Below are 25,821 nucleotides of genomic sequence, written 5' to 3'. Positions count from 1 at the left end.
AGGAGTACCGGGCCTTCGACCAACCAACTCTACTACCTTACTTAGTGTCACAGCGTTCCGTCCTCCTCTCCCCAACCCCAACCTCCTTCCAAGTACAATCTGCCTGTCAACCACACTTACAATTGTGGAATTTCTCCGTGGAAGCATTGTACCTCTCATTTCCTCATTCCCCACCCCCATTCTATCACTTTCAAGTCGCCTGTCGCATTCCCGCTGGCGGTAGCTACAATGGCCGACCCATCGGCATCTCAGTCGCAACACCTCTCCTCCGCAACAACAACATCATCACCACTTTCGCCCTCCAAACTCTGCTCCAAGACCTACAAAAAAGCTTCTCAACTTTTTCTCACACGACGGCTCCAAGAAGCGCTCGCCGCGTTGGAACCCGCCATCACCTCTCCCAGCGGCAAGGACGAGCAATTCACCAACGGCGACTCCTCCTCAGCCCTCGGCGGACCGCCCATCGCCGCCGCCCAACCCACGTGGCGGATCAAAGTCTGGAATCTCTACATCACCCTGCTGAGCGCCATTGTCGACCTGGGGCCTGAAGAAGGCAAGGCAGTATTCGGACAAAAGGAATGGAAAGCTATTTCGTCCCAAGTTCGCGAGGGACAGATCTGGGAGACCGTCGTGCAGACCGGCTACCAGGGTCTCGAGGGTTCCGTCGACGCGGAAGTTGTATATAATCTGTGAGTGAATTCCTCAGCGTTGACAGCTCGATCTTGCCAACTGACCACACCCGATTCTATCAGCGCCACCCTACTTCTCAGCCATATGCCATCGCAGAAACTCAACCAACAGCGACTTGAAACCTATCTTTCGTCGTCCGGTCAGCCGAACCTAGATATCACCGAGCAGCATCTGCGCGACCACTCCTCGTCCACCACGTCACTGCAGCGAGCCAATGGCGGGACGGATACCCCGAAGGACTTGAACGCACGGGTGCGGATTATCGAGTTGTTCACGCTGCATGTGCTCCCCCGCAACGAGGAATGGAATTACGCGCAGGAATTCATCAGCCTGAGTGAAGTCCTCGACGAAGAACGGAAAGACGTGTTCTTGCAGACATTAGAGGGGTTGAAGGAGGAGAAGCAGCAAGGCGAGCTGCGCGCTGCGGCGCTGCAGTGGGAGAAAGACGCGGAGCTCGAAAGACAAGCGCGCGAGGCTGAACGACGGCGGGTGGAAGAGGATGCCGCCGCCGCCGCTGCTGCTGCTGCTGCTGCTGCTGCTGCCGCGCAGTCGCAGTCGAAGGGCCATGGCCGGAGCAGCAGCGAGGTGGATTATGGGATTGAGAAGACGTATCCGAACGGCAGTATCAAGGGTCGAGGGAAGAGCACCGAGAAGCAGGTCAATGGGAAGACTGGAGCTTCTGCCACTGGCCGCACTGCGTTCTCGCCGTCCGGCTCGAAAAGCATCAAAAAGACAGACAAGCCCGATACGCGAGCCAAGCGGTCACAAGCCCTGACGAATGTGGTCCGCAATCTGATGCAGTTCATCCGGAAGAGTATCGCGGGGAACCCGCTCTCGTTCGCGCGGACGATGCTCTTCATGCTGGGGATCTTGTTCGCGCTGAGCCGACAGGATATCCGGGAGCGCATTCGGAGGATCACAGGCGCGGGATGGCAGAAAGTCAAGGGGACGATAGGGATGGGGGTGAAAGTGAGCTATATCTGATGACGAAACCATGGTCTGTGGTTATTCAATGTATAGGGTCGTAATCGACTTGTCCCCAACCACGTTCTGTTTCCTTATTCCTGTAAATTCTTATTCTATTGTACGAATCTATTGACGAAATTTGGCCGGTTATACAAGGGTCGAAGCGTCCTTCTCCCGCCATTCCCCATTCTCCGCGGTCCCTCCTTTCCCTGTTACTCCCTCCTCAACAGAACCAACTCCCTCCTGCTCATTACCGTCCCCTCCACTCCTCCCCGCAACCGCCGCATCCCCATCCCCCCATCCCTCCCCCTCCCCAATTCGAGTCGTCCCCTCCACCCGCACCCTCCACTTCTTAAACCAATGCACAAAGAAATGCGCGACACAGATCTGCTCCGTGGTAAACAACAGCACCGGCACGGAGGTCTTCGCCTTCAGATACAGCTCCAACGACCCCCACATGGCATACAGCAACGGAATGCCCAGCGCATTGCTCTTGGCGGGGGCACAGAAACACACGGCGATGGCTTCCTTGGGGTCCATGGGCCGAAACGGCCGGAATTCCACCCTCCTCGCTTTTGGGTCGTCTTCCCCCGGATTCCTCCTCCCCGCTGCCGTGAACCGGGAAAGGAAGCCGGGCACGGGGATGGGGATCACCACACGCGCCAGAAAGGCGGGGGGCCGGGAGAGGACGAAACAGGCCGCTGTCATGAAGATGTAGAGGGCGATGTTGAACAGGGTGACGAAGATGATGGTCTGCACGGAGAGGGTCTGGAGGGCGCCGGTTGCGAAGCAGGAGCTGAATGTTGACCTTTTCGGGTGTGTTAGACTTGGGATGGGATCGGGGAGGGAGGGAGATGCGAACCAGATCAGCAACAGCAGACAGGCGGTGCTCAGCTTGGGCAGCTTGAAGGTGAGCAGGACCCAGGCGGTGCGGTCGGGCCAGGTCCAGCGGACGAGCTGGCCGACGACGAGCGGGAGCAGCACGGCGAGGCCGAGCTGCTTGAAGACGTCGCGGTACATGTCGGAGAGGTCGCCGCCGCCGGCGGCGGCGGCGCCGCGCCAGGGGTCGAAGGCCGGGTCGGCGGGCAGGAGGGCGATGGTCCAGCCGGCCGTGACAAAGGGGCCCAGGAAGTTGGCGATGATGACTTCCACCAGGGCGGCGGCGTCGTCGCCGCCGGCGGAGCGCGTCATCACCACGTTCGAGGCGATGGTCGTGGGGATGCAGGCCAGGAAGACGTAGCCGGCCAGCACGGCGCGGTCGATGCGCTGCTGCGGATCGCCCGCCAGGATGATGTGCACGACCGCCAGCATCAGCGCCGGGATCACCACGAACGAGAACCCCTGCACCAGCACGTGCAGCCGCCAGTTGAGCAGGTGCCGGAACAGCTTCTCGCGCGGCACGCTGAGCCCCGAGATCAGGAAGATGAGCGCCATCGCCCCGTACAGCACGCTATACTCGGACCGGATGATGCCCCCGTTCTTCGCCACGTTCGGGAAGTAGTACGCCAGCACGCAGACGACCCCGATCCCGATCAGGAGCCATTGGTGCAGGATGAAGAGCGCCGTCGTTTGCAGGGCTTGTCCCATGCCCCCGGGCCCCCGGCGGTACCATGGCGGTGGTGGTGTTTGGGCAGGCGAGGCCACGCTCATGATTTTGATCCAACTAAGCTTTTCCGTAAGAGTCCCCCAGAGAGAGGTGCAGTGGTTCTTGCCAAGCGTCTCCCTCCCCTCGCCTTATAGCTACTGAGCAAAAACTCGGATTGTGCCATTTTCGCGCTGCATGATGGACAAGTTGTGTGTCGGTGGTCGATCGGGGTCAAAATCTAGGGCCGACCTGATAAACTGATAGGCTGAAAGATCTCCCGGGCGGTCCCATTCTGCCTGAAGTTGGGCGTGGACATGCATGTGCGCTGTTCTATCATACATACTTCCGGCGTTGTAGCGCCAGGTAAGACTTAGATTGACGATCGTGTCTGGAGCACTCCGTCCTAATTCACAGTATCAGTCAGTATCCGGGGTCAGTATCAGCCAAGTCGAAGCAGTATACTCTGAGCTGGAACTTGTCGGGCCAACAATCTACCGTCGCAGCACGTGACCCTCCTAATCATCCTGCTCCTACAAAACGTTACTCGAGAGAGCTACTATAGAGCTTCCACAAGGCATAAGATAGGCACTTGCCAACCTCGTCGGAGACCATCTCTTCCCCAGAGATACTCCTCACAACCAGGTTAGACAGACCTCCGATGCAGTGCGACCAGCAGCATGTGAAAGATCTTAGATCCGAGCCTCAGGCTGCTTTAACTCGCCACGCCTAAGAAGTCACCTGATCCGATCGATGATCGCTATCATTCTTTCATCTACTACCGCACTCTGCAGTGAATGTACGGAGTACGTGTCAGAAGCGAGTCCTCTCCATGTAACAAGAATTTGCCGGAATGCAGACAACGCAAGCAAGCCAACCCGCCGGGGGAAAAACGGTCAGCAGACCATGGATAAAACCTGAACCGTGGGGGTTAAGCACTCCGTCCGGAAATACTGCAACAGAAAAAAAAATCACATCCACCACGCTTTAATTTAGTTTATGTGACCGTCGCCCTGCGAAAATCGGAGCAAAGGTAGAACTCCGGTGGTTCACAAAAGTCACAAGATCTCTTTTTTTGGAGGGGACGAGATCTCCCCCAAGCCGAAGCTCTCGCTGCGACCGGTCCAGAGAACTCCGGGGAAGGAGAAGGCCTGAGGGGGAAAACGACCTCGGCAGCATTTTCGATCTCCAGGTTCTTGGCCCGGGAATACCCGTGACTACCTTACCTGCGAGTCTGCGACTGTGAGTCTGAGTGGGAGGGTGGGCTACACTTGTTACAGTACATACATACATACAATGAAGTTGAGTTCGCCATGAAACTCTGACTAAGGTTTTCCAGAGGGGGATCACTGTCACAAGCTTCTAAACTCTGAATGTGGGAGGATGATGATGATGTTGTTCACGACACGCAGATGACGACAAGAAGGGTCCAGCATGTGAAGGTGGTTTCTGGTTCTTTGCCCGATGCAGTTTGCTGGGCTGAATCTCTTGACTGTTCAAAGTACTGTGTGTGTGTGGTTCCGCTCTCCCTGCCCAGTGGCACCGCTCGGAGGAAGATTGGCCGGGTACAACCAAGTCAGTCAGTCAGTCACTAGGATTGCCAGACTGACAGGCCAAACCGTCCGTCCTTGGACCCGAAGCCTCGGAAGAGCGAGGACGACAACGTGGAGAGGAGGTGGTGGAGGAGGAGACAGACCCCCCCCCAGGCGACATGAGCATGAGGATGATGTATTGTACCGATGTACTGTCAGTGCACTCACTGTAGCTGATGCCTTGATATGATGGTCGTAGTAGAAAATGAGGAGGACCAGCGTATAAGAAGGTCGTATGCTCCTCCCCTGTCGAAGTAAAGATCAAAGACATCCAGTCCTATTTCCTCTCATACCATCCATCATATTCATCCTTCTTCCTCGTTGCGAATAATTTTCGGCTGTTGCAGCGGCGGCAGCTCATCCGCAGTTCCGCTCGTCCAGCGAAGCTTCCTCCGCTTCCCCGTCATAGCTTCTCCACGCCCGGCTTCTCAGGGCTAAACTCATCCTGTCCGTCCGCCCAGCAAGTACGTAGTAGAGATCCTCATTGCCGAGTCCCCATTCCCCCCCCCCCCCTCCCCCTTTGCGATCCCCATTATTAGTATTATTGTGACTCTTATTATCCGGGACAGGCCAGTCATTTTGCGCGACTGGCCCGCTAGACCCCAGATCCAGTGACCTCCTTCTCAATCGCCGATTTTAAATACCTTGACTTGGTCGAGCCGAGGGAACGTAGTTGCTATACTTCCGTATCTCCCCGTACCAGCAAATTATTTGGCACTGCTTGTGAACCACCGATCCGTCAATCCTGCACCCTATTAAAAAAAAAGAAGATTCCCCTGCGCTCCAGAACGAGGTCTTTTCATTCTCCTCTTTCTTTCTTTTTTTCCTCTTTTCCTTGCTTCCCTTCTTTTATCCGCCTTGGGTTCCTTGCCTTGTCTTTGCCATTGCCAACGAAAGCGCATACAATCGCCTCGCTTCGACTGCTCTCACTCTACCTGGTGTAGCCCTGAGCGTCAATTGCACCGATTTCTACTTTCTGAATCACACAGTCTTTCATCATGTCTGCGAAAGGAGGAAATGGCAAGAAGCCGGCTTCCCCGGCTGTAAATTTGATCGGTACGAAGCTCTGGTCTCTCCCGGCGCACTCGCTGCCGCACAATACTGACTTGCGACAGCTGGTGGTGGTGCGGGTATGATGGAGGCCCTCGTGTGCCATCCCCTAGGTAAGACACTCGACCCTACCAAGAACAGTCAGAATGGTCCCCTGACAGGCATTCAGATACCGTCAAAGTCCGCATGCAGTTGTCGCGTCGGGCCAGAGCCCCTGGTGTAAGTAGCGCCTCCGCGCAAACTATCCGCGCTCCGGCTGACACGCCTGACCCAGGTTAAACCACGCGGGTTCGTTGCCACTGGTGTCGACATTGTCAAGAGAGAAACCGCATTGGGATTGTACAAGGGTCTCGGAGCCGTTCTGGGAGGTATCATTCCGAAGATGGCCATCCGATTCACATCCTACGAAACGTACAAGCAATGGCTCGCGGACAAAGAGACTGGAGCCGTGACCAGCAAGGCCACTTTCCTCGGTATGTCGACAGGCCTGCGCTTCACTGAATTGGGCCGGCCCGAGGGAAGTCCTGACTGACATTTTTTTCTCCCTCAATAGCTGGTCTCTGCGCTGGTGTGACGGAAGCCGTGGCGGTGGTCAACCCGATGGAAGTCATCAAGATCCGTCTGCAAGCACAACACCACAGTCTGTCGGACCCTCTGGACACCCCCAAGTACCGCAGCGCCCCGCACGCCCTGTTCACCGTCATCCGGGAGGAAGGGTTCAGCACCTTGTACCGCGGTGTCTCGTTGACCGCCCTCCGCCAGGGAACGAACCAGGCCGCCAACTTCACCGCATACACGGAGCTGAAGGCCTTCCTGCAGCGAAGCCAGCCCGAGTACGCCAACTCGCAGCTTCCGTCCTACCAGACGACCTGCATCGGCTTGATCTCCGGTGCCGTCGGACCCTTCTCCAACGCTCCCATCGACACCATCAAGACGAGACTGCAGAAGACCCGCGCCGAGCCCGGCCAGTCCGCCGTGACCCGAATCGTGGTCATCGCCAAGGACATGTTCAAGCAGGAGGGCGCCGCCGCCTTCTACAAGGGTATCACGCCCCGTGTGATGAGAGTCGCCCCGGGCCAGGCCGTCACGTTCACGGTCTATGAGTTCCTGAAGGGCAAGCTTGAGTCATCGCGGTGGCCCTTCGTTGGCGGCACTTTTGAGGAGTAACCGTGGGGAGAAAAGGTGTTATGCGGGTAGGAAGGAGTGAGCCGCCATGTGTTTTCGAAAGCATTTGATACCATTGAGCATGGTGGCGTTTTCGATCACTGCTTTTGAGATAAGGGATTCCTGTTTATATGTTTGGTTGGAGGCCTGGATAGCCAATTCTGGAAGATTCACATCCGGGGTTAATTGTATATATCACGTCGTGTTGTTTTGGTCGCATGTTTCCTTTGTATCTATACCTTTTTTGGAAAGTTGATTAGAATTGTGAATATCGATTGTAAGTGCCTGATGATGATGATGATGATGATGATGATGATGATTATGAACCCAGAGTAGCAATGACTGGTTGATCAAGTATGGAAATAGAGAAAGGTTTGCGAATTGGACTGAAAATCGAGATAAGTACGTAGAAGTTAAGAATAGAAACCCGCATGCCCCGATTCTCTTCCGCTCGTCTTACTGAACTTTGAAGTGAACCCCGCCAGACACACCGCTTCTGCCCTTCTGCCCTGGCCGCCCCCTCCGTCCACTCCGCAGTAAACATCCGTCGCTCTTCCCCATCAACTGCCAGCAACAACCACCACCACCACCTCCAGCATCAGAGAACACCCACATCAGTCCTGGTGTCTCTCTTTCAAGATGCAGTCCGGAATCTCAGGTACGTTCCCATCTCAACTGCACTCTTCTCCGTCTCCAAGCTCCCCGCTATTTCCCTGTTCCTCTTCCCGACCTCTCTTCCCCTGACAATTACGACATCGGCCACCTTCCATCAAAAACCCAAGACCCCCTCCTGCCTGTCCCTCAACAAAACCACCCCAAAACTAATGATACGTCCCCAAAGTCTCCCAAGAACTCCAAACCGCCTTCACAAGCTTCACCACCGACGCCACCCAATTCTGCCTCCCGGTGACCATCCAATCCGAGCGCCTGACCCCGCTACCCGCGCTGCCCTTCGCCTCGACCTCGACCTCGAATGCCTCCAGCTTCTACGCCTCCCTCCCGCAACTCACCACCGTCCTGGAACCCAAGACCCCGATCTACCTGCTCCTCCGCCGGCCCACCACCGACTCGCAACATGAACTCCTCGCCCTGACCTACATCCCCTCCAACGCGGGCGTGCGCAACAAGACCCTCTTCGCGGCGACGCGCGCCACGCTCGCCCGCGAACTCGGCACGGAGAAGTTCGCGGCGACCATCTTCGCCACGGACGAGGAGGAGGTGATCGGGGAGGCGGCGTGGCGGGAGCGGGAGGCGGAGAGGGCCCGGAAGGATGCCGGTGGCACCGCGGATGCAGGACTGGGGTGGAGGCGGGAGGATCTGATGGGCGACAAGGAGCGGGAGTTGGAGGCCGTGAGGCGCGCGGAGGAGGAGGCCCGGTCCGGCACCCCCGGCCGGGATATTGGCATCGGGGGCACCTTCCAGCGGGGCAGTTTGTTCGCCGCGGGGGGCACGGGCGGGGGCGCGTCGGGCATGCGCATCCAGATGCATGTGGACGATGAGGTTAAGGCGGCTCTTGCGGGGTTGCGGGCTGGTGGGCTGGTGCAGTTGGTATGTGTTTCCCCCTATATCTCGTAGGTTTGATGCGGGTGATTATCTGGTTCTTGGGGTTGCCACTGGCAGCGAAAAAGAAGGATAGGATCTGGTTTTGGATATGCCTGCTTGCATCTGGATTGGAGGTCTCGCTAACGAATCTGCTTCACAAACTAAATACAGGCCATCGAGGTCAAGTCGGAGGCTTTCAAGGTGGCTGTCGCTGAGTCGGGCGTCGAGGCCAACGCCGTCCAGTCGCACATCCCGGAATCCTCGCCGCGATACACGTTCTATCACTACCCTGACTCCGACACCGTGGTCTTCATTTACACCTGCCCATCGGGTTCGTCGATCCGAGAGCGCATGCTGTACGCTAGTTCCCGCATGCACGCGCTCGCGCTGGCTGAAGAGCAGGGACTGAAGGTCTCGAAGAAGGTCAGTCAAACGGCCTTCAATAAAAAAAATAATGGGCTTCCGCTAACATTTAGCACTTGCAGATCGAGGCATCCTCTCCCGACGAGATCTCCGGCGAGAGGCTGCAGGAAGAGGTCCACCCGCAACAAAGCACCGGACCCAGTCGCGGGTTCGCGAGACCGAGACGTCCCGGACGGTAAATATGATTAGTCCCCAGGTGGACCCAACGTTTCCCCTGATTTCTTGTACATCTTTCTTGCTTTTTGCTCTATGAGATCGATACAGTATATAGCCCCTCACCCCGGCACCTAGAGAGCTGAGCGTTCTTCCACCAGCTGTGTGTCTTTTCTTATCAAATCATTCGTAACAGCCAAGACGAGGCGCTTCTTCCGGAGCAGGCAAAATCGAGCATCACATCACGTAAATCGGACCAAAATCCCGGATGCCCTTTCCCCCAATCAAGCGGTGATGAGTGGCACGGAGGTCAATGATTTCGAAAACTTTTCTTCTGGTAGAACAGGTCCGTCCGCGAACTGCCCAGATTGATGATCTTGGGGCACCCGTCGCGGTCCTTCTCCAGGCGGGTGCACTCAAAGCAGTAAAAGGCGTCGCTGATCCCCTCGCCGCCGCAGACGATGCACTTGTTCTGGTAGTTGCCGAAGGAGCACTCGTCGCAGATGCGGACCAGGGTGGTCGGGCGCACGTAGGAGTCGCAGACGGGGCACTTGCCGTCGCACTTGTCGCAGAGGCGGCCGATGGAGATGCCGGGCTGCTTGCGGCACATGACGAGATCGGGGTGGTGGCGGGACATTTTGAGGATGTAAGAGGGGTTGTGGTGATAGCTGTGGTTGAGGGTAAGGGTGAGGGTAGGAGATTGAGGTTGCAAGGGGTGAGAGATGGGCCTCAAAGAAGATGTGGGTTTTGTACGCTGTAGGTGGCGTAGATGAATGGAGAGGATTTCAAAGCAAGGGTGAATAGCTGACGGAGGTGTGTGTGTGTGTTGTCCAGGTGAGAAAGGAAGTGAAGAAGGAAGGAAGAAGAAGAATCGCCGCGCTTCCTCCAGCACTGACACTGCAACTGGATTGGAATTCGGAACTCCAACAGCAGACCCCGATTGGGTAAGGCGTGGTCCGTGCACGGAGCAGTCCCGCGCCGCCGCCGCCGAAGCAGCTGGCCAGAAGTTATCGATCGCATCGCTAACTAAAGTTATCGGTTTGGGAGTCGGTTTGAGAAACGCTCTTCATTTTCTCTCTCTCGGTCGTGGGTCATTTTCCGTCCGATCTCTCTTCCTCCGCCACTCATTTTTGTTGCTTGTTCCCCTGACTACAAGGTGTATGTACCTTAATCTCTGGTGTTATCGGTTTTCTTGGACACCCTTTCGTACAACCTCCCCCGGTCCGTTTGGTCTCTGAGTGCGGATATGGCTGAAGGGTATGTCTCAGTTCTAGTCCTCTCTATAAATGCATACGCCACATGCTCTCAGGGATGTGACTTGTTTTACTGATGCTATGATAAATACATAGAACCCTCGCATCGGCAGTAGCTCTGCCCGATCCAGAAGACCACCAGCCCAGACTCCCTTCCCCAGATCACACAACGACAAATGCGGGCCTCAAACGACGACAGTCCTCCTCCGCTACAGAGGCGGGCGACGATGTAACAGCCACCGGCACAGAAACAGACAGCAAACGCCGCCGATTGAGTACCTCCGCCTCCGCCTCTGCCACCCAGCCACAAGACCAAGAACAACAACAAGAACAGGCCGCAGAAACAAACGACGACGACCACCCGCCTGTCGTCCCATCGGAACCCACAGCAGACCAAGACCAGAGATCTCCAGAGGAATCGAAGCGCGCACCACCACCACCGCGCCGACCGGCCGCCGGACGCAAGGACGAGGAGCGCAAACGCGGCCAGCGGCTGTTCGGCGCGCTGCTGGGCACGCTCTCCCAGAGCTCCTCGAACACGGCGGCTCAGCGACGGCGGGCGGATATCGAGAAGCGGCAGCAGGATAAGCTCAAGTTACAGGATGAGGAATATGGGGAGTTGAAGAAGAAGCGGCGCGAGGAGAGGATGGAGAGACGGAAGAAGTATCAGAGGGCTTATGAGGAGGAAGCGGTGAGCTTCCCTCCCTTTTCTTTGGTCATTCTGGATCGCTTCGCAGTGTTGGGAATCCCGGGGTGGTTTCCGGCGCAAAGTGCTAATTTGTTACCATGTGCAGATGCGGACTCGGCATGAGAATATTTTGGCTACAGCGAGGTATCTTAAGACGAAGGCGGAGCCTGTTTTGGTATGTCTTTCACTTGTCTCTTGTGTTTTATAGGGGTGATGGGGGTGCTGGCTTGTATGAGAAGTAACGCTAACTGTTGGTGCTGAAAAAGTACTACAAACCATGGCAGTTGCGGTCCGATGATGAAGACGCTATAGATGAACAGATTCACGAGGCGGAAGCAACTGTCGCCCGAGAGAGGGCTGAGTTTGAGGCACGCTATGCAGCTCCGAACCAGGACACCAACGCCGAGGACGAGCAGAAGCCGGAAACCACACAGGATGATGCTCAGGGACCGGCGTCGGTGCCAGAACCAGAAGCGCACGAGTCCAAGATCGCATCTGAGGAGAATGCTGTACGCGCAGAAAACTCAGACTCGAAATCCGAAGAGGCAGAACAGGCCCCACAAGACACCACACCCGCAAATGATAGCGTCGTGTCTGTGGCTGACGGCCACGATGATCTGCATCGCGCACACGACGATGACGGCGGAGAGGTGGTCGAGGACCAGGAGGACACTGTAATCTACTGAAGAACCAACTGAAGCTATGGGCGATTCGATCCTATCTAACTGTACTCTATAATGGTCATATTCTGAGAATTCCGCAGCGTTCTGTACACTGCGCAAAGCCAAAGCGCGGAGTTGGAACGCAGGCACGATGTACGTCTGAGCATGTATGGTAGTAACTGTAGCTGCATTCTGCTGTCTCTTGCATCTGATCATTAGCCGAGGCATATTCGGCAGAACGATCAAACAATGGGGGACTGGGGATGTACCCCTCCTCCCTCTCTTGTGTCTCCATGAGCCATTCTTTCTCATAGCTGCGTTAACTCCATCGGCTTATTTGGAAGACTCACTGACTGACTGACTGAGCGAAGCGTCACGTCGCATGTCCAATTCCACTGGCCCAGCCTCGTGGTGCCTTCGCGGATTAAATATAGCTTCAGTTTCACGTGATGAACAGCTGGCGGGGGAGTCTCCATCAAGTACCATTTCTTAGATTAAACAGAAAGTCGGTATGGCAGATTCTCCTCTCTTTGCCCAGGAACCTTTCCGCTCTGCTAATTCAATTGTCTTTTGACTGTCCTTTCCGAAGTAGTTTTGTACTCGCAGCATAAAACCACCCTTTCACTTGTGGTATCCAGAAAATGGCGGTGGACAAGATCGACGTCACCGGCGACCCGCGAGTCGAGCGCCGCTCCGCCAACCTCAATGGCAACACATACAGTATGTGGGAAGGTCATGCATATTTTGATCGGCTTGGTGGTCCATTGCTTCGATATGCGACATTTAACACCCATGCACTGCACCGCACTGATCAAGTTTGTTGAGCGACAGACGCACCCGAGGCTGATCCCTACATATATTGCCAGGCTACTTGTACAGCGAGCCGGAGTCGGGAGTATACCGCGCCACCATTTTCCTGGTGAGTGTCATCGGCGCCGTGTAAACAAAAGCCTCGAATTGAAGTATACCAACCTGGCCAAAACAGCTCCATGGCTTCCCCGACCTCTCCATGGGATGGCGCTACCAGATCCCCATGCTCATCAACCTGGGGCTCAGAGTAGTAGCCCCGGACTGTCTGGGCTACGGACAAACCGTATGGACTCACCACAACAAAAACACCACCAAGCACCCCGATCGCTGAAGAAGCAGCTAGGACGCCCCCGAGAGCATCCATCTCTACTCGCACCGCAACTGCGCCAACGATATCAAAGAACTCGCCTCCCTCCTCGACGCCCACCAGATCATTCTCGGCGGACATGACTGGTACCGTTACCCCATCCCCCCCCCCCTCTTTCAACACCTTCAATCAGCTAACAGCGAGTGACGGAGCAAAGGGGCGCCGCCCTCGCCTACCGCGTCGCCCTGTGGCACCCGACGCTCGTCTCGCACGTCTTCACCGTCTGCGTGCCCTACGCCCCGCCCACGCGCAAGTACCTGTCGCTGGAGGCGCTGACGGAGCGCCGCATCGCGCCGCACTTCGGCTACCAGCTGCAGTTCCGGGGCCGGGCGCTGGAGCGGAACCTGCAGGGGACGGCGGCGATCGCGCGGTTCCTGTCGGCGCTGTACGGCGGGCGCACGGCGGACGAGGAGAAGAGCGTCGCCTTCGACGCCGAGGTCGGGGTGCTGTGGGATCGGCTGGAGAAGGTGGCCGGGTCGGGGCTGTTGAGTGAGGTTGTATGTATTTTTGCCTTTCGTCTGGGGGATGGTGATGGTGAAGCTAACGCTTGTTGGTGTTGCTGTACAGGAATTGGAGTACTACGCTGCCGAGTTTGCGAGGAATGGGCTGCGAGGACCTTGTATGTTTGTCCCCATAACTTTCCCTCTTGTTCCTGGATGAGTGTGTGGCCGGGGGGGGGCTGGGCTGTGGAAGGTCTATGCTAATTCGCGGGGCGAATAGTAAACTGGTATCGCACCCGCAAGATCAATTACGAGGATGAACTGGCCATCCTCAACCGCCGCATCACCGCCCCCTTGCTCTTCATCCAGGCCCTCAAGGACCCCGCCCTGCCGCCTAATCTCGGCGGCGGCATGACCAGGACCATCCCGCATTTGACCTACAAGCAGGTGAACACGGGCCATTGGGCGCTGTGGCAGAAGCCCGAGGAGGTCAATGAGATTATTGCGTGGTGGTTGGAGGAGGTTGTCTTTGGGAGGGCGGGGCTGTCGAGGTTGTGAGAGTTTGGCTTTTTCCTACCTGAAGGAAGGGGGCTTTTGTATTGCTTTATTTGTGGGTTACGTCTTTGTGGGTGGGAATTGCTGGATTGATTCCCTGGGTTGCTTCATACTTACTAGTTGGGTTGGATTGTGTTCCAAGTGACTGCGTCATACAATTCACAAAAAATTATCAAAACATACAGATACAACAACTATGATCGTACAATAAGAGAAAAAATTTCGCAACGAAAACGAAGCTAATGCTCAAACACCTGCGTCTCAACCCGACACCCGACCTTCTCCCACCGATCCAGCAACTCCTGTCCCAGCACCGCCGTCGTCACAATCCCACCCCGCGAGACCCGCCTAACCTTCTCCTCATTCTCCAGAATCACCATCGCCGCCTCCGCCATACTCAACCCCGTGAACTCATAACAGCCCCCCTGGTACCGCAACTTGCCGAACGCACGCTTCGGCGCCACCGTTTGATCCGCCGTCGCAACCGCCCGGTACTCGAGCTGGTCGTTCGCCGACGCCTCGGCCGTGGGGCCCGCGCCGGGCTGGTAGACGTACCGCCGGACCAGGGCGCGGACCGGCGCGAAGATCAGCAGCGAGATCACGGCCAGAAACGCATAGTGGACGAACACCCCGACGAGCGCGTTCCGCACGCGCAGGAACTGGCGGAAGTGGAAGCGCGGCCCGTAGAACTCGGGCATCAGCGAGCTGCTGCGGTGCACGACGTTGACGTCCGCGAGCCCGGACGGCGAGGTCGTCAGCGCCCCCAGGTCGCGCACGTACCGGACGCCGGAGAGCTGGGCGAGGAGGGGCTCGCGGGGGACGTTGGCCGGGGGTGGCGAGGCGGCCAGCGCGAAGGGGTCGGTGGATTTGGCGATGTCGGAGAAGGAGAGGGTGTCGAAGACGGTGAGGATCGTGCTGAGGGTGCCGCCGCTGGCGCCGGAGGATCTGGTGGTCGGGTTAGTTTAGGGAAGTCGTGTAGTGCCTTGAGGGCTGCGTTGCACACGTACTTCATCTCGTGAATGGCGGAGACGACCTCCTTGGTGTCGCAGGCGAGGTCCTCGCGGATGCGTTTGACGAGAGCCCAGGCTAACATGTCTGCTGGGGCGCTTTCGATTCCGACCGAGGGGATGATCTGTAGTTGTTGAGAGGGGTGGTTAGAGTGGCGTTATGCAAACAAGACGCGAGCAGCACGTACAACGGCGCCGTTCGACTTGGCGGTTTCATGGTATTTCTCGACAATCGTCTTCACCCAGGGGGTTTCTCCGGTTCTACGTGGTGCGCAATCAGCAGAGGAACGCCAAACGGTGGACAAAGGGTAACCGACGCATCGACATAGTGTGTTCCATTGCTGGCGCAGGCTTCGACCACCGGCGTCGAGTACAAACAGTATGGGCCCACGCAGTTGATGATGACTGTCGTCCTGCGTACCAGCGGGTCGAGTTCTTCTTTATTGAGCTGCACAGTAATGATATCTACTATCCATTAATGTGTGTAGAGAACGTGTGTAGCCGCGGTACAGTACCAGGATCTTTACGATCAGGATTCAGAGCCATCAAGTCCTTGACGGCCTGCTCAAGCTTGGACTGAGAGCGTCCTCCCACTGCCCATTTCAGGTTGGTCGGCAGATGCTTGACGATATGCTGGGCACAGAAGCGTCCTGTGTAACCAGTGGGGCCGAGGAGAATGATGTCGTACTCTCTCTGAGACTCCATCCCGGCGGGGTGGGTTGCTACTCTTGATAATACTTAGGTTTTGAAGTGACGGTTCGTAAACCGAAGTACGCAGCTGGGGGCAGTGATTTAGTTGTTCAGAGGAATTGCTGCACCCCGATGCGCGCATGGAGCGGAGTTTATACAACTAGGGATGGCTGGCCTGAGGTTGTTCGGTTCCGGCCAGATCGGTGGTAGCACGAGTACTAGACCGCACTAACCGGATCCAGACATACCATAGATCAGTCTGCCCCATGCATGTGATCAGACACTTATATGCCGCTCAATTCGGGAACTGAATTTTGCTCTACAGAAGCCGATAGAGTGTATTACAGTAGGTACTATGAGCACTGCATAAGTAGCTTTCACTTTCCCAACGCAATAGCATGTGTGCACAATACTCGTAAGCGAAGTGTCAGCACCTTGATCACCTTGATGGCAACTTAAGTTATGCAGGGCGAATTACATAAGCCCCAACCGTGGATTTATTATGTCATCACGACTCTTCAGAATATGCGCGCACAGTAACGCGGCCAGGAGAGTCATCAAGAGGAAGAGAAAAAAGGTCAAATAGAAGAGAAAGACTTGAAGATGTAGTAAAAGTAGAGTTCGATGACCCTCACTGTCTCATAACCTGACTACTCGAATCTATGCCATCCCAGAGGCAGTCCAAGTATGATGCGGCTCACGTGACTCTAGGTGCAGCCCTAAGCGAGCCCGCCCACAACCACTCCCGACTAGAAAGACTCACGTCTCGATTTCGACTTACCGCACTGTATCCATCTTCGACCTCAACAGCCGGATCCAGCCAAGATGACGAAGCGCACTAAGAGTATGTGTATACCCTCGAATCTCTGCGCGAGACGACTGCGAAATTGGCCTTTCGAGTTAATTACTGACTGAATATTGCAGAGGTCGGCATCACCGGTAAATATGGTACCAGGTAGGCATTCGCGCCCTCCCACTCCGAACCCCTCAGCAAAAATTTCGAAAAGCCTCGATCGCGGCAACAACACGAACGATGATTATCGAGCAACGGACACATCGAAATCCTTCACCCCCGTGACACGATGGAATATTGACGATGGCATGATAATAGATACGGTGCCTCCCTGCGTAAGCAGGTGAAGAAGATGGAAGTGTCCCAGCACGCCCGTTACATCTGCACCTTCTGCGGAAAGAACACCGTCAAGCGCCAGGCTGTTGGTATCTGGGAGTGCAAGGGCTGCAAGAAGACCGTTGCCGGTGGTGCCTACACCGTCTCGTAAGTTTCGCCATCTCTATTTGTCGACCTGTCGACCTGCCTCCGAACCAGCCAGACTGGGCCCCTCGCAGGCTCCAAGAAGTGACACGATTGCTGATCGCTGGACTTTTTTGTCACACAGTACCCCCGCCGCCGCTGCCACCCGCTCCACCATCCGCCGTCTCAGAGAAATCGCGGAGGTCTAAATGTTGGGATTTCCTTTTCTTTACGTTTGAAATAAAAAAATGCCAATTTAAGATCTGGAAAACTTCTATGAGCGCTCTTCTCGTTTCCGAACGTCGTTACCCCGATGTTGTTTAGCACCGAATTTGTCCTCGATTTAAGACTTCCCCTTCTAGACTTAAAATGCAATCGGTGATACCAGGTCATTTGCGGTACCAATCTTAGTCCTCGAGTCACACCCTTCGAACCATGCCAACGCTCTGCGATGTACTCGTATGACCTCTGGTTTCTTTCGGTTCATGGGATTGAGAACTTGTGATCCTTCTTTCTCGTGGCCGCCCCGCATGTGAGGGACATCAAACTCTTAAGAGCCTGCCTCGTTCAGCGAAATCCCGTCGACAGTGACTTCGATTCTCGACACGACACGCGCGGTTCACATCGCAGAGGGTTGCGGTTCTTGTGGGTGGTTTGATCTCCTTGCCTGATCATTATCCCCTAACCTGGTCGGCGACCAGTATTTGCATGATCTGCATACACTTCTCGTAGATTTTCTCTTCCTGGGACAAAATACCAGGAAATGCGGTCGCCAGAAATGCTACTTTCACTTAACCACCTACGCGGTGCGATAAGATCGCTATCTTTCAAGTCCATCCCAGGGGCAGGGAGAGGCGGTCTGCAACTTATCGGTGGATAGAGTTGAATTCACAGCAGAACAAATGGGATGAGGGGAAAGGGGAAACGTGGTCTGTCTGAATTAGTTTCAGCTGCTTTGCTTACTGTGACTGCTTTCCTGCTAGTGCGCCTGCTGGTGCTCCTGCTGGTGCTGCAAGGGCCAGGGCATTTCTTGAAGCCATCATCCCAACGACTGACTAAGCCTGCTTTTGCCGTTTTCTGGAGGGAAGGATTGGCTCTTGGGGTGATGGTCACGTTGGGCTCCAGCCTGCTTTGCGTTAGATCGGATTGGCGGTCCACCTTCAAAAGGCCGGTTGCTTTCTCCCCACATCACTCGACCTGACCTTCTCCCTCCCCCCCTTCTCTTCCTACATCCCAAAACTTTCCTATTTTCTTTCCTTCAAGTTCTCTTCATGCCTCCTCTCAGCGTTCCTGCAGACACATCTGAAATCTCCCCTTCTGTTAATGTCCGACACTTGTATTGTGTGCTTAGGAGACCTTGGCGAAAGCGCCAGCGATCCTCTTGCCGTCGCCGCCGAGGCCGCGCCAAGACTTGACCTCGAGCCAGAGACCAAGTCGGCGAACGTTGCCAGCAAGGTCGATGGTGTAGATGGCAATGAGGATCCCGGTCAAATCGCCCAGTTGTTACCTTGTGGTCACATCTTGCACAACAACTGCCTCAAACCATGGGTAGAACGGGCCAACAGCTGTCCCATCTGCCGGCGGAGTTTCAATGTAGTCGAACTAAGTGATCGCCCCGGCGGTAAGTCCTTATCACCCCCTTCAAACCACCATTGAAGCCTCTGGATACCCGTTCTACACCTTGTGGGTGTTTCCCCTGGCTAACATATCGATTTCTCATATTACAGGTCCTGTGATTTCGTCATATGCCGTGGAGGATCGAACCCAAGTTGCCGAGGTCGATCCTTCGATGGTTATCGACTATATTGACGATGACTACATTGACTTCCAGCCTTGTCCAGTCTGCGGCGATGCGGACAACGAAGACTTGCTTCTGCTATGTGATGGCTGTGATGCACCCTCACATACCTACTGTGTCGGTCTCGACGAGGTGCCAAATGGGCCCTGGTATTGTGCACGGTGTGAAAATCAACGTCGTCTCGGACGCTCCCCGGAGACGACTGACAGGGGTTCCCGACCGCAGGACCGACGGAACCGTCGTACTAGAGCACAGCAACGAATGCTACAGAGCAGAAATCAGCTAAATTCCCTACATTGGGCAAGGGTGTGGCAGTCTGTTTGGGATCACTTGAACATTGACTTGGATTTCCCTTTCGATGATGACAGGGCGTTGGAGCGCGCTCGTCAACAGCAACGACGGGAAGAAGCCAATCAGCGTGAGTTTCGCGCATGGCAACGTCGGTTTGAAGTTGCTGAACGACAGGGTGGCAGCAACCGCTTTCGGGATACTGCGGCCTTGCTCGATATCGAGGCCCCTCGGCCGTCACGGCCCCGCGTACCTCGCGAGCCCACCCCTGAGCCAGAGTCGCTTGAGGAAATGAGAGCCTGGAATGCATTCGAGCGTGCCCGAGAAATCGAGAACGATCCGAGTGCAGCACGAAAACGTAAAGAGCCTACGATGTCCCCATCCCCGGAGCCTACTGAGCCTGCACGCAAGCTCAAACGACCCCGGACTCGGAGGGCCGAAGACTTGGCCGCTCTAGCTATGCAGAACGGGGAGTCATCGCGGGCTGCAAGTGCACAGGCCACTGCTCGGATCAATGCCGAACCTTCGAGCGAGCCGAGCTTCCTCCAATCGCTTCTGAAAGAGGTGGAGTCGTCGTCTACTCACAATGGCGTCAATTCACACGGTCCATCAGCCCATTCTTCCTTAGCCCCGACCGATCACTTCACGCCCGGTCTAACCTCCCCTTCCATTTCGCCTGCTCCCTCTAACCACTCCTCTCCCCGGATGTCTTCTACAACGCCGCCCCCACATGGCAGGAACCGACCGATATCGCCTTTGCAACTCGGGTCGCCTGCAGACCCTTCCTCCCCACCGTTCTCCCCGGACGTCTCTCCAATTGCCTCGGACAAAGATCGCCATGAAGATCAGTCCCCCCGTCACACCCCTCCTCCTCGCTGGAATCGTCGCATCCCCCGGGCTGCAGTTCGCTCAGCAGCCCTGCGATCGCTCCATGCTTCCCCTTCCCGCTCGGGGCCGTCAGGGCCGTCTGCCGCGGTCAAGTCGGCCGTTCAAAGGCTTGTGGTTTCCGAACTGAAACCCTACTATCGCTCGAAGCTTGTTTCCAAAGATGAATACACAGACATTAACCGGAGGATCTCCCGGATGCTCTACGAGCGGGTGGGTGATATCGAAACCCTCGAGCCTGATGCTCGAGTCTCTCTGGAAGAGGTGGCCAAAGACGAAGTTGGCAAAGCCATTGATACGCTCAGGCAGCGCAAAGATGCCGCCAATTGCCATGTCCTCGAAGACAGCTCATGATTATCTACAACGACTCAGCATTTTCCGGCGTTTTGCAGCGATTTTTATGGTGTCGGGTGGAGGGCAAGCGACCCCGGCGTTCGTTGTGATTTGGCACTCCTGTATTGGTGGGCGGGACCCCCGCACGGAATCATTGTCAGGAGACCCCAGTCCACCCTCCATGGTTGGTGTAAGGATAGGCCTAAGCTTGGGTAACTTATCTTCATGTCTAGCATAGTTATGTCTGCAGCGCTCATATAGCTCGAATTGATCTGAACCATTTACTGCATCATCGCCGGCTGCCCATGATGGGCACCGGCGGGAAGTGATGTACCTTGCACTCCGTGGCATTTTGTTCTTTGATGATACGAAGTACATTGATGAGAATTCCTTCCAACCGATCACAAGAAGCGATGGATCATCGGTGGTGATCCGTCTGAAACGAAGTTGGAATCACAACACGGAACATTGAGCAAAACAGCCTCCAATCCTACAGGACAAACCAAACGTCTTCAAGATCGACAGTGGATCCCCGCCCACACCGCCATACTGCATCGCTGTCAGACTCATCAACCGATTTCCCGCGACGCGAGCTGGAGTCCAGATTTCATCGCCCGCCTCCGTCCTCGGCAAAGAATGCCGATCCCCAAGGGCCGCATGCACGGGAGAAATCAAGGACAGCGTGCAGGTCGGGCGGTTTCACTGTGTGGACTTGGACCTGGACTTGGACTTGTTGGACCTGTTCGCATCGCAACTTACGCGGGAGAACAACCAAAAGATACCGTGCGTATCCATATAGACTGTAGGTCGGGCCAGACAGGCGCTTCACCGTCCCCGGTTCTCAGTCGCTTAGACTGACCACAGGCGAGGTATAGTTAGTACCTACCGGTAGTGTCTGAGTGACTTGTTGTTCGTCACCAGCAAAGATCCTCCCTCATCTCCGTGTTCTGCAATTGGTAAGTTACTGGACTTGCTCAGGGCTGCGGTGATGGTTAACATGGCCCGTGCGTGTTTTCGTCGGATGCTTGCGCCGATGACTAATCGGGTGATAAATTAACTTAGTTAACTGTTTACCTCACCTCACGGTATGTTAGGTACTCATATTTAGTCTGTCTGAACTACGTGCTAGGTAGACATAGTGTACAGTACTGTGCATACAGAACGACGTAGTCTAAAACATCGCTAGGAACTCGGTAGTCTTAGTCGCTACCGCCATGTTTTAGGGATTGAATGTACAGTACATTGTGTAGAGCACCGTAAGCTACCTATTCCTTAGGTCGATCGATGCCACACTCATCGGCATAAGAACCCTCGTTTGAACACTGGGTTATGTACAATGAGTCTTGTCTGGGTGGATAGATGGAAGGAATGGAATTTTCCTTTCGGGTGTACTCCGTCGAAATCTAGACTTATCTAGATACGTAGGGCCCCCGGGAAACCCCCCCCCCCCCTTTTTTTTTTTTTTTTTTTCGCTTCATCCATGGCTACTAACTAGGCCCCACTGCGCGTGTGGTGTCTGGATTTCTGGATAGTTGCTGGACTACTCCGTACCTAATTTGGTTTTCAATCCTGGATACCGTACTCTTTGCAAATGAGTGTTTCTGAGGGGGAGGAGGAAGGGAATCGACAACGCTGCATGTACAGTACAAACAGTGTCGGGAGATTGCAGGTCGTGGTCTTCCTGGAGATCAGACTAATTTCCGGATTGACGGGCAGAGTCATACTCATACTACTGAAGGAATCGGCGAGTTTGAGTATCACGTCGTGGTGCGTGAAGTTGGCTTGAAGGAGCCGCCCGACCGACGGGGTTAAGGAGGAGGGAATCTTAAGTGGCTTGATAGATTGTTGCTTAGTTGGTGGTGGTGGTTCTACCGGAAGGAGTGTACGGAATAGGCTTGATCGGGAATCGCCAGCTGTGCGGGTTGCTGCATACACACCCAACGTTAGGAGCTCCTGACTTAGCCTTGTGTGTATGTGACTGATATGTGATTGATAGAGCAGACCGTGGAAATGTGATCGTTCACTCTATTCGAAACAACCCGAAGGTCGACGGCTTCGTTTTCGCCAAGATTCTTCAGTCTATCTCGAAGAAGACTCAGCGGGGCGAGGCGAATATCAAAGTCCTCGCGAAGGCTCTCGAAAAAGGTCGAATGAGGAAAAGAAACAGAAGCGAAAGAAAAAAAAAATAACGAAGGCACCCACTCTGGCACTCCCAAGGTAGCCAAGCCGGCGGGTCTCCTTAACCCAAATGTCGGCGGTCGGAAGTGCCGAGAGCGCGAGCCAGTTCCAATTCCAATTCCCACTAAGCTTGAACTTTCCACGAGTCAGGCGACCGGACTTCCCCCGGTGCCATTTCATTTGGCATTCATCATCATGACTGCGATTATCAATTAACTTTGGATTACTCTCACACCCTCCTCCCTCACACAAAGGGCCGACAGCCATCGTTATGCAGCTTACTGACTGCATTATCTCGGGTATCACGGCTGCTGACGACTTTGGTCTGCAGGATGAGACATCATCTCACGAGCCGATCAACCTAACAGCTTGCTGGTCGGGAAATTCCAAGACGGAGCTTTGCCCACATGGCCGGACTTAACGAGCTCGAAAGACACGGCGACGGCGCACTTGGACCATCGGGGCCTGAGTGGGGACGGGCTCGCGTTCCCTTAGTTAGTTAACCCCGAGACCTTGACTAATGCTTGTTCGCTGTGATTCATACCTGCTCTTCTATAGGTTGCCTATTGGTTGCCCATAGGCTATCAGGGATTTTTTCCCCTGCTGCTCTGCCTGGCGGGTAAAGTGGCCCCTCGTTCAAACAAGGTTCCTTTTGTATATAGCATTGGCCAGAGCCCGTGGCAAGGGTCATCTGGTTCCCTTGTTCGTCTTCAATAAAATTCGTCATAGAATTCTCGTCTTCGAGGTGTTGACACAATATCACTCTCACACCTACCCACGGTTTCATCAACTCTCCCCTCTTATCCCCCTGTCCGGTGGTAGCCCTAAGTCGGGATAGAATCGCAAGTCACCCACCGTTCGCTGCTCCCACGCGAGCCACAGTCGCCCGAGATGAGCGCCCCTCATAGTAGCAGTGCCCCGGAGATCGATTCAAAGGTCGAGCAGAGCAACGAGGCACCCCTTCAATCGTCCGATTCCACCCTTAGATCTGCATCGATCGCGGCGACCGGAGATCACGAGAAGGAAATTGACCACGCTTTCGACAAGGATTTGGAACGCAATGGATCAGACTCGGATGCCAACATCCCCGAAGAACAGCTGGAGAAAGCTGAAGAGAAGCAAAGAGATCCTAACCTCGTCGAATGGGATGGGCCCAACGACCCTGAAAACCCCCACAACATGAATTACTGGAGGAAATGGGTGATCACCATGTCGATGGCCTTCATGACGATGTGGATCACCTTTGCCAGTAGTGTCTTCTCAACGGCAACCATTGTGACGGCCGAAGAGTTTCACGTGTCAACCGAAGTCATGATTCTGGGTACGAGTTTGGTGGTCTTCGGCTTCGCCGTCGGCCCATTGATGTGGTCTCCTCTTTCGGAGCTCTATGGTCGCCGGATTCCTCTGTTCTCTGGCTATCTCATGTTCGCCATCTTCCAGATCCCGGTCGCCGTGGCCAAGAACGTTGAGACCATTCTGGTTTGTCGGTTCATCATCGGAATGTTCGGTTGCTCCCCCCTCGCTGTTGTTGGCGGTGCATTGGCCGATTTCTGGGATCCTGTTGACCGTGCAATCGCTATCTCCCTGTTTGCATCAGCCACATTCGTTGGACCTGTGCTTGGTACGTGATTTCCCCCGTTCTTTGTTACTTGTGCCAGTCGACTGACTTTGATATGCCAGGTCCTATTGTCGGTGGCTTCCTTACCGATTCCAGCCTCGGCTGGCGATGGACCGCCTGGATCACCCTGATCGCCTCGGCGGCTTTCGGACTTCTGGCTTTCTTTATTGTCCCCGAAACATATGCTCCCGTCCTCTTGCAACGCAGAGCAGCCCGCCTTCGCAAGGAGACCGGTAACACTGAGCTATACGCGCTGCTGGACAAGAGCCGCCCCACAATGAAGGACATCGCTTCCAAGTATCTGCTGCGGCCGGTGCTGATGCTGTTCCTCGAGCCGATCCTGCTTGCCATCACCCTATATCTGGCTTTGGTTTATGGAATTCTCTACCTGTTCTTCGAAGCTTACCCGGTGTCCTTCCAGGAGGTGCGTGGCTGGACGAACGAAGGTATCGCGGGACTCCCGTTCATTGGAATCCTGATCGGAGTGATCTGTGGTGTGGCTTTGATTGTCTGGCAGACCAAGACACGGTTCGCCCGCAAGCTGGCCAAGCATGGGCGCGTAACCCCGGAAGAACGACTGCCTCCTATGATGATTGCCTCCGTTCTCTTGCCGGTGGGTCTGTTCTGGTTCGGCTGGAGTTCGCACCCGAGCACCTCCTGGGTTGCCCAAGTTTTCGCCGGCATCCCCATCGGGATGGGCATTTTGGTTATCTTCATGCAGGGTCTCAACTACATCATCGATGTGTACCTGATGTTTGCCAACTCGGCCATTGCTGCCAACACCCTCGTCCGCAGCAGTCTGGGCGGTGCCTTCCCCTTGTTCGCCACGCAGATGTACAACAAGTTGGGTGTGGACTGGGCTTCCAGTTTGCTTGGCTTCATCACCTTGGCCATGATCCCCATTCCGGTCCTTTTCTTCTTCTATGGCAAGAAGCTGCGGGCCATGAGCAAGTTCAGTCCTAAGCTGTGAACCCACACTATCGACCTCCACGGACGATGAGCCTCTTCTTCTTCTTCTTCTATTCCTCTTTCCGTTTTCCAGGAAAGACTTGCATTAGAATTTCCACTCACCTTGATGGCGTTTTTGTGACGGGTATATGATCAAATGGGTAATGTTTATTGAACGGTATATGTGATATGTGCATAGCATAGCGGCATCTCGATGCGGCATAGATAGCGTTTGCCTTTTCATCTGCATATATACTGGCTGAATGTAATACAATATATCAAGCTGTGGTTGAATGGTTTGCCTTTGCCTGTGGAGCGAAAGGTCGTTAAGCATGATCGGCCGGACTGTAATGCGGTGTTGAAGATAAGACTGCATTCTTAGTAAGTGAATGAGATTCGCCGTTGAGTTTCTCTTAGCTTGTTTAGCTTGCCTGAAATTCACCGCATGTGTCCTTTTCTGCATCAACATGTGGTTCATTGTATAGTAGGCCCAGGATGAGCGTGGCCACGTCATATGCCGGGGAGTTGAAGATCCCTCGGTCCAAAGCTAGCCAGGGATAGATTAGTTAGACACTTCGGGCAGCTGGCAGATAGTATATAGTAGGAATGATGTCTCCTTCAGATGGAATATGCTTTGATTGTCAAATTGCATGATTGCATGGTTGCGGACTGGACATTGTATCGATTCCTGTAGGTAGTACGGCGGTATTAGGTAGTAAGTTAAGTTCCATGATCCATGATGGATGCGAGTGGAAACCACCGAAAGAGGCCAAGTGCTTTTGGAGTCGCGCGACGACGCGTCCCGCCCGATAGGAAGGAAGGCGGTCAAAGGCGGTCGGCGATCCTTTTGGGTGTTGCAGCTGTTGCTGTTGCTGTTGCTGTTGCTG

The 25,821-nt window shown here is 55.0% G+C and overlaps 13 protein-coding genes across 13 annotated transcripts; 9 read left to right on the top strand and 4 right to left on the bottom strand.

The window, feature by feature from the left end:
- Position 1: 1 nt before the first annotated feature.
- On the top strand, positions 2 to 1,766 carry pex26. The gene is made up of 2 exons (XM_040942127.1): positions 2 to 689; positions 753 to 1,766. The coding sequence occupies exons 1-2, from the start codon at positions 229 to 231 to the stop codon at positions 1,672 to 1,674; spliced, it is 1,383 nt and encodes a 460-aa protein (XP_040803644.1). The 5' UTR covers positions 2 to 228; the 3' UTR covers positions 1,675 to 1,766.
- Positions 1,700 to 3,243, bottom strand: BO72DRAFT_466747 (uncharacterized protein; the record flags this gene model as incomplete). The annotated part of the gene is made up of 4 exons (XM_040946789.1): positions 1,700 to 1,740; positions 1,911 to 2,228; positions 2,316 to 2,464; positions 2,519 to 3,243. The coding sequence occupies 4 exons, from the start codon at positions 3,241 to 3,243 to the stop codon at positions 1,700 to 1,702; spliced, it is 1,233 nt and encodes a 410-aa protein (XP_040803643.1).
- Positions 3,244 to 5,828: 2,585 nt separating this feature from the next.
- Positions 5,829 to 7,047, top strand: BO72DRAFT_372722 (putative succinate:fumarate antiporter (Acr1); the record flags this gene model as incomplete). Its single annotated transcript, XM_040941054.1, has 5 exons — positions 5,829 to 5,886; positions 5,946 to 5,993; positions 6,050 to 6,099; positions 6,155 to 6,353; positions 6,434 to 7,047. 5 exons carry the CDS (start codon positions 5,829 to 5,831, stop codon positions 7,045 to 7,047), a joined length of 969 nt encoding a protein of 322 aa, XP_040803642.1.
- A 536-nt stretch (positions 7,048 to 7,583) lies between these two features.
- On the top strand, positions 7,584 to 9,189 carry BO72DRAFT_475844 (twinfilin; the record flags this gene model as incomplete). Its single annotated transcript, XM_040947355.1, has 4 exons — positions 7,584 to 7,702; positions 7,886 to 8,592; positions 8,758 to 9,009; positions 9,072 to 9,189. Exons 1-4 carry the CDS (start codon positions 7,684 to 7,686, stop codon positions 9,186 to 9,188), a joined length of 1,095 nt encoding a protein of 364 aa, XP_040803641.1. The 5' UTR covers positions 7,584 to 7,683.
- Positions 9,190 to 9,472: 283 nt separating this feature from the next.
- On the bottom strand, positions 9,473 to 9,799 carry BO72DRAFT_456830 (PHF5 family protein; the record flags this gene model as incomplete). Its single annotated transcript, XM_040946299.1, has 1 exon — positions 9,473 to 9,799. The coding sequence occupies one exon, from the start codon at positions 9,797 to 9,799 to the stop codon at positions 9,473 to 9,475; it is 327 nt and encodes a 108-aa protein (XP_040803640.1).
- A 383-nt stretch (positions 9,800 to 10,182) lies between these two features.
- On the top strand, positions 10,183 to 11,864 carry BO72DRAFT_445946 (pinin family protein). Its single transcript, XM_040944180.1, has 4 exons — positions 10,183 to 10,419; positions 10,512 to 11,106; positions 11,210 to 11,278; positions 11,370 to 11,864. The coding sequence occupies exons 1-4, from the start codon at positions 10,409 to 10,411 to the stop codon at positions 11,787 to 11,789; spliced, it is 1,095 nt and encodes a 364-aa protein (XP_040803639.1). The 5' UTR covers positions 10,183 to 10,408; the 3' UTR covers positions 11,790 to 11,864.
- Positions 11,865 to 12,069: 205 nt separating this feature from the next.
- BO72DRAFT_445943 (alpha/beta fold hydrolase) lies at positions 12,070 to 14,087 on the top strand. The gene is made up of 8 exons (XM_040944179.1): positions 12,070 to 12,274; positions 12,355 to 12,485; positions 12,632 to 12,684; positions 12,751 to 12,858; positions 12,919 to 13,028; positions 13,100 to 13,439; positions 13,510 to 13,561; positions 13,663 to 14,087. Exons 2-8 carry the CDS (start codon positions 12,407 to 12,409, stop codon positions 13,938 to 13,940), a joined length of 1,020 nt encoding a protein of 339 aa, XP_040803638.1. The 5' UTR covers positions 12,070 to 12,274; positions 12,355 to 12,406; the 3' UTR covers positions 13,941 to 14,087.
- A 1-nt stretch (position 14,088) lies between these two features.
- BO72DRAFT_445942 (uncharacterized protein) lies at positions 14,089 to 15,789 on the bottom strand. The gene is made up of 5 exons (XM_040944178.1): positions 15,460 to 15,789; positions 15,262 to 15,409; positions 15,133 to 15,205; positions 14,945 to 15,069; positions 14,089 to 14,882 (listed from the first exon to the last, which is right to left on the bottom strand). Exons 1-5 carry the CDS (start codon positions 15,647 to 15,649, stop codon positions 14,177 to 14,179), a joined length of 1,242 nt encoding a protein of 413 aa, XP_040803637.1. The 5' UTR covers positions 15,650 to 15,789; the 3' UTR covers positions 14,089 to 14,176.
- A 615-nt stretch (positions 15,790 to 16,404) lies between these two features.
- BO72DRAFT_445940 (60S ribosomal protein eL43) lies at positions 16,405 to 17,155 on the top strand. The gene is made up of 3 exons (XM_040944176.1): positions 16,405 to 16,478; positions 16,559 to 16,910; positions 17,032 to 17,155. Exons 2-3 carry the CDS (start codon positions 16,780 to 16,782, stop codon positions 17,093 to 17,095), a joined length of 195 nt encoding a protein of 64 aa, XP_040803635.1. The 5' UTR covers positions 16,405 to 16,478; positions 16,559 to 16,779; the 3' UTR covers positions 17,096 to 17,155.
- On the top strand, positions 16,482 to 16,830 carry BO72DRAFT_445941 (uncharacterized protein). Its single transcript, XM_040944177.1, has one exon. The coding sequence runs from the start codon at positions 16,580 to 16,582 to the stop codon at positions 16,772 to 16,774; it is 195 nt and encodes a 64-aa protein (XP_040803636.1). The 5' UTR covers positions 16,482 to 16,579; the 3' UTR covers positions 16,775 to 16,830.
- A 1,054-nt stretch (positions 17,156 to 18,209) lies between the features above and the next one.
- Positions 18,210 to 20,211, top strand: BO72DRAFT_466740 (putative PHD and RING finger domain protein; the record flags this gene model as incomplete). Its single annotated transcript, XM_040946788.1, has 2 exons — positions 18,210 to 18,507; positions 18,614 to 20,211. 2 exons carry the CDS (start codon positions 18,210 to 18,212, stop codon positions 20,209 to 20,211), a joined length of 1,896 nt encoding a protein of 631 aa, XP_040803634.1.
- A 1,903-nt stretch (positions 20,212 to 22,114) lies between these two features.
- Positions 22,115 to 22,839, bottom strand: BO72DRAFT_33314 (uncharacterized protein). The gene is made up of 2 exons (XM_040940558.1): positions 22,194 to 22,839; position 22,115 (listed from the first exon to the last, which is right to left on the bottom strand). The coding sequence occupies exon 1, from the start codon at positions 22,657 to 22,659 to the stop codon at positions 22,306 to 22,308; it is 354 nt and encodes a 117-aa protein (XP_040803633.1). The 5' UTR covers positions 22,660 to 22,839; the 3' UTR covers position 22,115; positions 22,194 to 22,305.
- Positions 22,840 to 22,998: 159 nt separating this feature from the next.
- On the top strand, positions 22,999 to 25,221 carry BO72DRAFT_525812 (MFS transporter). The gene is made up of 2 exons (XM_040949985.1): positions 22,999 to 23,989; positions 24,049 to 25,221. The coding sequence occupies exons 1-2, from the start codon at positions 23,260 to 23,262 to the stop codon at positions 24,954 to 24,956; spliced, it is 1,638 nt and encodes a 545-aa protein (XP_040803632.1). The 5' UTR covers positions 22,999 to 23,259; the 3' UTR covers positions 24,957 to 25,221.
- The last annotated feature ends 600 nt before the right edge of the window (positions 25,222 to 25,821 follow it).

Source organism: Aspergillus fijiensis, assembly GCF_003184825.1.
Source record: "Aspergillus fijiensis CBS 313.89 unplaced genomic scaffold BO72scaffold_12, whole genome shotgun sequence".
Classification (NCBI taxonomy): Eukaryota; Fungi; Ascomycota; class Eurotiomycetes; order Eurotiales; family Aspergillaceae; genus Aspergillus; species Aspergillus fijiensis.
Note: the sequence above shows the minus strand (reverse complement) of the source record. Positions and strands in the feature narration are given on the sequence as shown.

Bases quoted from the DNA above. Each gene is read 5' to 3' on its own strand.
- pex26 (XM_040942127.1), top strand. From the start codon at position 229: ATGGCCGACCCATCGGCATCTCAGTCGCAACACCTCTCCTCCGCAACA. The intron at 690-752 runs GTGAGTGAATTC...CGATTCTATCAG, and splicing joins GCGGAAGTTGTATATAATCT to CGCCACCCTACTTCTCAGCC.
- BO72DRAFT_445946 (XM_040944180.1), top strand. The intron at 11,107-11,209 runs GTGAGCTTCCCT...TACCATGTGCAG, and splicing joins GGGCTTATGAGGAGGAAGCG to ATGCGGACTCGGCATGAGAA. The intron at 11,279-11,369 runs GTATGTCTTTCA...GTGCTGAAAAAG, and splicing joins CGAAGGCGGAGCCTGTTTTG to TACTACAAACCATGGCAGTT.
- BO72DRAFT_445943 (XM_040944179.1), top strand. From the start codon at position 12,407: ATGGCGGTGGACAAGATCGACGTCACCGGCGACCCGCGAGTCGAGCGC. The intron at 12,685-12,750 runs GTGAGTGTCATC...TGGCCAAAACAG, and splicing joins ACCGCGCCACCATTTTCCTG to CTCCATGGCTTCCCCGACCT. The intron at 13,562-13,662 runs GTATGTTTGTCC...CGGGGCGAATAG, and splicing joins GAATGGGCTGCGAGGACCTT to TAAACTGGTATCGCACCCGC.
- BO72DRAFT_445942 (XM_040944178.1), bottom strand. From the start codon at position 15,649: ATGGAGTCTCAGAGAGAGTACGACATCATTCTCCTCGGCCCCACTGGT. The intron at 15,410-15,459 runs GTACTGTACCGC...AATGGATAGTAG, and splicing joins TCCTGATCGTAAAGATCCTG to ATATCATTACTGTGCAGCTC. The intron at 14,883-14,944 runs GTACGTGTGCAA...CCCGACCACCAG, and splicing joins TCCGCCATTCACGAGATGAA to ATCCTCCGGCGCCAGCGGCG.
- BO72DRAFT_445941 (XM_040944177.1), top strand. From the start codon at position 16,580: ATGGTACCAGGTAGGCATTCGCGCCCTCCCACTCCGAACCCCTCAGCA.
- BO72DRAFT_445940 (XM_040944176.1), top strand. From the start codon at position 16,780: ATGGAAGTGTCCCAGCACGCCCGTTACATCTGCACCTTCTGCGGAAAG. The intron at 16,911-17,031 runs GTAAGTTTCGCC...TTTGTCACACAG, and splicing joins GGTGGTGCCTACACCGTCTC to TACCCCCGCCGCCGCTGCCA.
- BO72DRAFT_33314 (XM_040940558.1), bottom strand. From the start codon at position 22,659: ATGCAGTCAGTAAGCTGCATAACGATGGCTGTCGGCCCTTTGTGTGAG.
- BO72DRAFT_525812 (XM_040949985.1), top strand. From the start codon at position 23,260: ATGAGCGCCCCTCATAGTAGCAGTGCCCCGGAGATCGATTCAAAGGTC. The intron at 23,990-24,048 runs GTACGTGATTTC...TTGATATGCCAG, and splicing joins ATTCGTTGGACCTGTGCTTG to GTCCTATTGTCGGTGGCTTC.